Source organism: Otolemur garnettii, unplaced genomic scaffold, assembly GCF_000181295.1.
Source record: "Otolemur garnettii isolate 467f Iridium unplaced genomic scaffold, OtoGar3 scaffold00087, whole genome shotgun sequence".
NCBI lineage: Eukaryota > Metazoa > Chordata > Mammalia > Primates > Galagidae > Otolemur > Otolemur garnettii.
In genome coordinates, this window is record NW_003852482.1 from 1384216 (window position 1) to 1393605 (window position 9390).

General features: G+C 51.3%; 1 protein-coding gene across 1 annotated transcript; it reads left to right on the forward strand.

Moving 5' to 3' along the window:
- Nucleotides 1-3729: 3729 nt before the first annotated feature.
- OBP2A (odorant binding protein 2A) lies at nucleotides 3730-6911 on the forward strand. Its single transcript, XM_023516092.1, has 7 exons — nucleotides 3730-3801; nucleotides 4257-4390; nucleotides 4629-4699; nucleotides 5061-5171; nucleotides 5611-5715; nucleotides 6605-6691; nucleotides 6904-6911. The coding sequence occupies exons 1-7, from the start codon at nucleotides 3730-3732 to the stop codon at nucleotides 6909-6911; spliced, it is 588 nt and encodes a 195-aa protein (XP_023371860.1).
- Nucleotides 6912-9390: the final 2479 nt, after the last annotated feature.

Genomic DNA, 9390 nt, shown 5'->3' on the forward strand with positions numbered 1-9390 from the left:
CTATAATCTACATATCTCTCATCCAACTTTTGGTTCTGTCTTTCTATTTTCTCATCCATTCCTTTTATTGTCTTTATCATCCATATTTTAAATTCCCTTTTTGTCGAGTCAATTAATTCTTTATAGTTGGAGTCTTCTATAGTAGCTGCTTCATGGTCCCTTGGGGGAGTTTCTCTGTTTTGGTTTTTCATGTTGCCTCAATTTTTCTGTTGGTTCCTCCTCATACATTCTTTCTTCTAGTTCACCTCCTTGGTCTTCTTTTTCCTTCTCAATGCCCCCTTTGTCTCAGACAGAAGTCCTTGCTCTTGATGACAGTATGTTGCAATATGTTACCAGGACACTAGGTGGTGGTGTGGTTTTTTTAGGAGACAGAGAACACAGCCAGCAACCTCTATGGTCCTTATTCCAAACTTAGTTACCTTTGGTGATCACCTCATTGTTTCCTCAGCATTCAGACTCTGTGGGGCTGGGATCTTAAAGGTCACAAGAATCTTTCTGGGACAGGTCTCACTGTGCCCCCGACTCCAGTTCCTGTGGGGTGAGGGAGTCCTTCAGCCTGTCCCAAGAGTGGAGTTCTGGTTCCAGCAGGCAGAATTAAGATGGCCATGCTTTCAGCCCCTGCTAAGATCTTCTCATACCTTCCCACAATGGCAGCACCCTGGCTACCAAGACTTTCTCAGTGTGGCTGCCTCTCCAGACACCAAACCTATGGCAAATCCACTCCAACTGGCATTCAGATCTTGTTGCTATATACTGTTCAAGTCTGCCCACTCTTCCTAGCTTTCCATTCAAGGTGCAGCTTTCCCAAACTGGAAACTCTGGAAAGGCTTCCTCCCATCCCAGAGGATGGGACCCAAACCTCAATGGGGTTGGGGGTGGGGGACTAGCTGATCCCAGCCAGTCACAATCACTTGCCTAATTCATCAGATTTCCACCACTCTGGATCATATGCTGTATCCAGCTCACCACCTTCTTCCCATGCTCCCTGAGCTATGACTCTGGGTAAGGTCCCCATGCTGGGTTCTCTCCTTTTTCCCAGTCATTCTAGGAGAGGGCAGGTCAATGATCCTTCTGGTCCACCATCTTACTCTGCCCCCCCTTTCAATTTCATTGATTTCTGCTCTGATCTTTATTAGTTTTTCTTTCATTTACTTTGGGTTTCTTTTGTTCTTATTTTTCTAAGTTCTTGAAGTAGGGGCTTAGATGATTGATTTTAGACTTCTCTCCATTTCTTCTGTATGCATTTAGTGCCATAATACTCCCCTCAGCACTGATTTAGTTGGGTCCCACAAATTTTGGTATGTTGTGTTTTCATTTTCACTCAGTTCAGTGTATTCTTTTATTTACCTTAAGACTTTCTCTTTAACCTGTAGATTGTTTAGAAGTATGCTGTTCAGTTTTCAAGCATCTGAAGAAATATTTTTCATTTTTTGATATTGATTTCTAGTTTGAGTCTATGTGGTCAGAGCACACACTCTATATTGTTTTAGTTCTTTCAAATTTCTTAGGTTCATTTTATGATCCAAGATATGGTTTCTCTTGGTATTTGTGTACTTTAAAAGAACATGTGTAGTTCTGTTGTTGGGTGGACTGTTCTACAAATGTCAATTAGATTGTGTTGGCTGATGAAGTGTTTGAGTTATTCATTGTCCCTGCTTGTTTTCTGACTACTTGTTCTATTAATTATTGAGTGAAGAATGTTGAAATTGTTAGATCTGATTATGGTTCTATCCTTTCAGTTCTATCTGTTTTGATTCACATGTAGTGTAGCTTTGTTGTTTGGCGCATGCATATTTAAAACTTTTATGTCTTGCCATTTGTTATTATATAATGCCCCTCTTCATTCTGAAGTCTATTTTATCTATTATTAAAATAATAGTTCTGGTTGCTTTTGATTAATGTTTGCATATTATATCTTTTTTATGCTTTTACTTTAAACCTGCCTCTATTGTCGAACTTGAATTAAGTTTCTTAAGAACAGCATATAGCTGTATCACAGCTTTTAATTTACTCTGCCAATCACTGTGCTCCAACTGGAATATTTAGACAACTTACACTTTTTATAATCTTTAATATACTAGGGCTTATATTATTTTCCTAGAGCTACTGCAAAAACGTGCCACAAATTGGGTGCCTTAGAACATAAATTAATTTCCTCATAGTTATGGAGGAAAGAAGTCTGAGATAAAATGAGATTTGGAACGCAGAAAAACCAATAAAAGTGATGTGGCCATTGTGCGCAGCTAGGACTCAGTCCTGAGGACTCTCTGAGACATAGGGTGAAAGCATATCAGATTGTCATGTTGAAAGGAAGATTTCAGGCTGTTTTTCCACTCAGTTACTATCCCTATTGACTTGTGTGTTAATTTACCTCCACATCTGGGTTTCACTGGTCTGTGTCAGGGGAAACATGGAAGAAAGGATGCAGGCACTTATGGTGGGATGCTGTGAATATGTCAGTATGCCAGGAACTGTTGATAACATCTGCAGGTGGGCTGACAGGGTTGGCCACTAACACCTTCAACCACAGCTCATGTCTTACACTGCATGCACTGACTTGTGCTCCAAATCAGATTCATTCTGTAGCCAAGGCCTCAGGGTGGGGGCTGGTCACAGTTTTCAAAATAATTAAAATAGATAGTTAATGGCATTGTCCAGTTGATCTTGCAGCCTTCACTGACATTTATCTTAAGTTTCTCCCCTACCCCTTAATAATGCCTCAGTCCCATCCAGCATACCCTCTGGTCTGGGTGTTTGTTTGGTGATGCCATGAAAACCTTCTTATACCCAAATGTTGAGTAAAGCTCAGACACTGTCCACTTCAGTGAGGCACCTAGGAATTAGCAGTCCTGAGAAGCCATGACCACCCTGAGATTCAAAGGCAAGGGCAGTGAGGGGTGTTACCAGAAGTACTGAGAGTGTGAGCTGTGGAGCAGAGGCAGCCCAGCAGAACTACCATCAGAAGGAGCACAGCCATCTGGAGAAATGCCCCAGGCCATGGAGTGATGGAGTGGGGTATCGCTCCCCTGCCTCCCTCCTTTCTTTCATGGTGCCTGTTGTGAGTTGACTCCACTCTTTTGACTCCTGACAGCACCCATGTGGGATGTGAGAGGTGATATTATCCTGACTGTGGCCTAAGGAGGCAACATTTCAACTGACCTGAACCCACAACATATGCCCTTTTCAACCCCAGGAAACTCTAGCAGGTGGAGAGTCCTAGGCAGGAGCAGAGCAATGCAGGGTGGGCCTCCAGGGCAGGCAAGAGGCTGGTTCTAGGGGACAGTACCACGTGTCTCTCTGGTGATGAAGCTAAGTCCCTTTCTCATCAGCAGGAGGTAAAACAGCCAGTTCCCTCAGAGAGCTCTCCATGACCTCAGCCATGGCACTGGGAGGGCACAGGTGGCAGAGGGAACATCACAAAGCCATGGCCTTCCCTCCCTGGCTCCCCACCCTGCCCTCACTCTGACAAGGCTCCTCCCACTTGTCTGAGTGAGCACGTCTGGGTGGTGAGAACATTGGATGCCATCACATCTTTTCTTCTCTGAGTGGCACTTAATTGCCATTCATCAGATCCCAACAATAGCGACAGTCCACCTTCCCGGATGCGGTATTGGCCACAATGGGTGGGGGAGGGGTGGGGGTCTGTGCCAAGTGCACACAAGCCACCAACTGGGGCTATAAAGAGCATTGCGAGGTGACCTGCTGAGGCTGTGAGCAATAGTCCTGAAGATGAAGGCCCTGCTCCTGACGGCCGTGCTTGGCCTGGTCGCTGCCCTGTCCTTGGCCCTGGAACATCAGGATGTGAGCTGGGCTAGGCCTGTGGGTGGGTGAAAGAGCAAGGCTGGGGAAGTAGCCATGGGCCCTGTTCTAGGAGGTGTCCTTTAAGGCCAGCTCTGACCCTGCTCTCTGGGCCTAGAGTGTTCAGAGAACAGGGTCCTATTGTCCTGGGGTAGACACAGTCCCTCAGGAGGCAGGTTCAACTCAAGGTCCTGCTGCATTGTCTCCTGGAACCCAAGGTCTTACAGGGAGGGCTCACCCGGCGCCAGGCCTGGTCCATTGGGGTCAACACCCTCTGTCAATGGAGCCTGGGCGCCTGAGTGCTGGGTTGGCTGCACCTGAGCATGGGGTTCAGGGTTCAGGGTTCAGGGTGCAGGATGAATATGTGTCCAGCCTGCCTTTGGGGCTGCAGCTGGGGTGCTGGGTTGGGGGATAGCTTGGGGTGGTCCGTGGGGGATTCATAGCCTGGGCTGCTCCAGCTCTCAGGGACTTGGTACGTGAAGGCCATGGTTACTGACAAGGACCTGCAGAAGGAGAACAAGTTTCAGAAAGTATTCCCTGTCAGGGTAACAATCCTGGACGACAGGGACATGGAGGTCACAATCACCTTCATGTGAGTGTTGCCCCCTCAGCCCCCTCAGGCTGCTTTCTCTCCCCCTCCACAGCCCTGCATGGGGCCCCATGTTTCATTTGTGGTAAAAATATCTGACTCCGAGTGGAGATAGCTGATCACTCTTGAACTCTGCAAGGGGCAGGAGGGTCAGGCAGTGGTCTGGGTGATGTACCAGGTTAGCCGAGGACGGCTCAGGGGTGTCCTGGGAGCAGCCGCTCGTGTGCCTTCTGTTTTCTAGGAAGGAAGATAAATGCCACCAGAAAACAATTCTGATGCAGAAAACTGATGAGCCTGGCAAATACACAGGCTGTGAGTCCAACCCGGCTGCACCAGCCCCACTGCAACGGGGCGCACCTAGGCAGCCTTTCTGCTAGGAGGCCCTGCCCTGTCCACCTCCCAGGAAGGGCCAACCTCTCCCTTCCGGGGGGCCTTGTGACCCGGATCATGCCTTCCTTCTGGGTGGTCTCAGTTGTTGACCCATGGGGGAGACTGAGGGTTAGAGGAGGGAATGGGGCAGGGGCAGCTGCTTGGCACTTCTGATGTCCCCTGGTCTCTTGTGGCCCCGGTGTCGGGGGAGCAGGGAGCCCTGGCAGAGCGTCCCATAACGTGGTCTGCAGCAGCCCCTGTAGGAAAGACGACACCACAGACCTGTTTTCTCTGCCACCTGCAGATGAGGGCAGGAAGTTCCTGCAAGTGCAGAAGCTGCTGGGGACGGATGACTTTGTGTTTTACTGCGAAGACCGGAGCCATGGGAGGCTGCATCGCATGGCAAAGATCATGGGTGAGAGCCCTTGGAGACCCAGGTCTCCTACCCCTACTCCATGTCCAGAAGCCGGTGGAGCAGGTGTCAGCCACACTGCCACCAGGGATAGGAATCTGCTGGCCTCCGAGTGCCAGGCAGTGTGCTGTCAGTGGGGGTGATATCCTGAGAGAGGCCTTCTTGGGGCAGGCACCCTTCATGTTGGGAGGGTAGCTCAAGGCCTCATGAAGTCCTTCCAGGTCAGGGTGTGACCCTGCAGGGCAGCTTCTGGAGCCACCCAGGTTTCTTGGGGTTATTCAGTGGCTTAGGAGTGCCCCTATCCAGAGAACTGTCAGTTGGGCAGCAGCTGTGTCCTCATGCCTGGCCCTACCCCAGGGCTCTGTGTCCACTCGGCATCCACTCTGTGGTCTCCTGCAGCACCGTGTAGTAAATCCCCCCTCACCTGCCCACCTCCCCTCAGGTAGGAGTAGTGTCACTGCGGACCCTCGGGCCCTGGAAGAGTTCAAGAAATTCGTGCAGCGCAAGGGGTTCCCGGAGGGGGCCATCTTCATGCCCACACAGACAGGTATGTGGTTGGCTTTGCCCAAGTCCCCTGTGCATCCTGAGTCCCCTCAGGGGGACACTGAAGCCCTGCTTTGGGTCTTGGGTACTGATGGGTCTGGGCTGGGGCTATGATGGGGCTGAGCCCTTTCCAGGGCGTCTCCTCACCTTGAGTCTTTCTTGGCCACTACAGAAAGCTGTGCTCCTGCCCAAGGCTAGGGTAAGTGACACCTGAAGCAACAAGAACCTTAAGGTGTGAAGGGCCTCATGGTGCTCCTGGGCACCCCGAATTGCAGATAGGAGGGAAGCTGCCTTCTCTCTCTGAGATCCTGCCTGCCCAGTGCCATTCTCAGGACACTGAGGGACTCCTTTCTTTTCTCTAACTGATACCTGGATTTGACACTTGTGTAACTTGAAACAACAGGCAGGGACTGGCCCCCCATGCCTCAGAAACTGGTGGAAGCCACCAGGCCACCCTCGGTCCATCAGGTGTGATATCTCTTTCAGTTCCTCCTCAGGCTTTTTGGGGGCTTCCCACCTGCCCAGCACATGTGCTCCCTGTGGCTCACTGCTCCTTAGAGGTGTCCTGTCCCCTGGGGCCCAAAGGCCCCTCTGTCTCAAGTAGGACACATCAGCATTGGACCCTCTACAAACACAGCCACATACCCCTCCATGGCCCCATCTCTTGGTCACACCTTCCTCATGTGGACAGAACTTTGCCCGTGGGGAGATAGCAGAAAGGACTCCTTCTAACACCAGCTGTGTAGTGCCCAAGGACCAGCCACTGGCACCCCAGTACTCCCCTGCCTCCCCATATGCCCACATCCTTCAGCTCCCTGCCCCCAGGGTGCCCTCACACTACAGGCCCTTGCCCTCCCTGGGCCCTCACCCTGTATCCTTCCTTCCCCCCATAGGCCCCTATCTGCAGCCTCCCATCCCAATAGGCACCTACCCTGCAGCCCCCTACCCTGCAGCCCCCTGGCCCCCATGGGCCCACACCTGTAAGCCCCCTGCCCCAATGTGCCCCCATACTGAGTCCACTCTTCCCTACATATGTCCCCACCCTGTAGTCCCAAACCCCCCCCATGGGTCCCCACCCTGCAGCCCCCACTTCTATCCTATCCTTACTTGCCCCTCTTTTTTTCCAGGGAAGGGGGCACCTCAGCTCCCCAGCACACAGGGCAGCACCACCCAGCTCCTCTGTCCTATGCAGGGACATAGGAGGAGGCCCTGAGGCCCAGCCACAAGGCCCTGCACCCTTACTGCCCCTCCACCCCTTCTCCTGCTTCTGCATAAAGAGCTTCAGCAGCCCTCATGACTCTGCCTGTTTGTGGGGCCCCAGGGGCAGGCTGTCCTGGGTGTTCCCTCAGGGGTCTGCTGGGGTTGGGGTGGGGAGCACCAGGGTCCCAGCCTTGTCCTGGTTCTCCACAGAGGGTGCTGCAGGCCCAAGGCACAAGGGGCTGAGCCGAGGATGGGTGCAGTTGGCTCTGGCTAAGGGTTCTCAGAGCAAGTTGGTCCAGTTACTTGAGCCATGGAGTCTCCACACACACTCAGCCTGGACACTGGTGTCTTGTCTGTTTCTGGACAAGTCCCCTTTGTGCCCTTAGTGAACACTGTGGTTGCTCTTGCACCTCTGGAATCCACCAGATGAATTCTTTTCCTAGTAACTTATTGAGGGAAAATCCACACAACACAGTCACCCGTTTAGAGTGGACACTTCAGCAGCATTTGGGACACTCACAATGTGACCACCCCCCTGCCCAGCTCCAGAACATTTGTCGCTGCAAACTGAAGCCCATCCCTGTGAATGGTCACTCCCCGTCCCCTTTCCCCAGTCCTGGCAGCCACTAATCCCCTGTCTCTACGGATCTGTGTCTTCTGGATATTTCATGAGCATGAAATTGCTCAGTATTTCCGTCTGTGCCTGGCTCCTTTCACCCACGTGATATTTGGGAGTTCTGTCTGCATTGGGGCAAGTGTTGGGTGTCATTCGTTTTCACGGCTGAACAACATTCTGCGGTGTGCACAGACACGCTGTTCAGACGTCTGGATGAACACGCTGCTGTGAGTGGGGACCCACACACACCTGCCTGAGTCCCTGTCACCATCCTCTGGGGTCAGATGAGTTTTGCGGCTTCCACTGTAGCTCTGTGGGTCTCCTCTTCTCTTGTTTAATACATTGTAGGTCTCAGTATCCTGTGCTGTGTCTGGGGGACTTTACCAGGTCTCTGACAGACCCAGCTGAGAACACTGGGAGACTGGCAGTGCAGGGATTGATTTTTTCCTTTATGAGCATCAGAGTTTATCAGAGTTATTGACTACAAATACTAGAAACAAATTCTTGCTAATTTAAACAGAAATAAAATCCAATAAGATGATACTCTTTCTCACAGAATTCGCAGGAAAGGAATCTGGAAAATTGGGCTTGAGAGTGTGTAGGAGCTGGGGAGGGGCAATCAGGGACGCCCACCCACCCACAAAAGAGCATGTGGGGGTGGCGCCTGTGGCTTAGTGAGTAGGGCGCCAGCCCCATATACCAAAGGTGGCGGGTTCAAACCTAGTCCCAGCCAAACTGCAACAAAAAATAGCTGGGTGTTGTGGCAGTCGCCTATAGTCCCAGCTACTCTAGAGGCTGAGGCAAGAGAATCACCTAAGCCCAAGAACTGGAGGTTGCTGTGAGCTGTGATGCCATAGCACTCTATTGTGGGTGACACAGTGAGACTCTGTGTCTAAAAGAAAAAAAAAAGAACATGTGGGCAGCGAGTGAGGAGCTGTGGTGGGCCTGGTCAGTCATGTATCAGGTGGGGTGGTCAGGGTGGGGCATGGCGGCTGGGAGGCAGGAGGGCTGGGACAAAAGGGGAGGTATGGCCATGTCATCATGGCAGGAGCTGGAGCCTGGCCTGGCTCAGCAATCTGGGAGCTTGGGGACTATGTTCCAGGCTGGTGGATACATGAGAAGACTGAGGGGCCATCATGAGCCCCTCCTGACTTCATTCTGGGGTCTGCTTCCCCTCTGATAATGTCTTCCCTTGTGGATAAGGCTTTCTCAGAGTGAGCCTCACCAGCCACACAAAACCAACCATGTCCACTCATGGGGTCAAAGGAATAATGTGATTCCCCATCCTGAAAAATTTGGGGGCCTTTGTGAAGGTGAGAGGAGTCCCCTCTTCATGTCTATTCAGAGCAGGGGATAGATGAAGCCTATTTATGCTAAGAGCAGCAGGACTGGGGCCTGCTGGCCGTGCGGCCACTCCTGCTGACCAAGGGGCTGAGCCTGTGCTCTGTGGTGCAAGCCCAGGGTTCCCCAGCTTTGGCATAAGGGGCCCCTGATGTTCCAAGGGCTAGAGGTTGTCATGCACTGTCATTTATGCATGTTTTCAGGATAAAATCACACTTGATACCAGGGGAAAGGTTTTGCAAATAGTATGGTAAGAGGACTGGAGTGTTCAAATGTGTCAGGGAAAATGCAGGTCTGGCTACACACTCACAGTAATTACCACCCCAGTTTTCTCAGTCAGCTCATAAATGGACAGATGGTGAATGGATGGATGGATGGATGGACACTGGATGGATGGTGGATGGATGGTAGATAGATGGTGGATGGATAGTGGATGGATGGTGGATGGATGGATGGATGGATGGATGAATGGATGGTGGATGGATGGTGGATGGATAGTGGATGGATGGTGGATGGATAGTG

Excerpts from the sequence above, each read along its gene's own strand:
- OBP2A (XM_023516092.1), top strand. The coding sequence starts at position 3,730 with ATGAAGGCCCTGCTCCTGACGGCCGTGCTTGGCCTGGTCGCTGCCCTG. Across the intron at positions 4,391-4,628 it reads GAGGTCACAATCACCTTCAT|GAAGGAAGATAAATGCCACC; the intron begins GTGAGTGTTGCC and ends TCTGTTTTCTAG. Across the intron at positions 5,716-6,604 it reads CTTCATGCCCACACAGACAG|GCCCCTATCTGCAGCCTCCC; the intron begins GTATGTGGTTGG and ends TTCCCCCCATAG.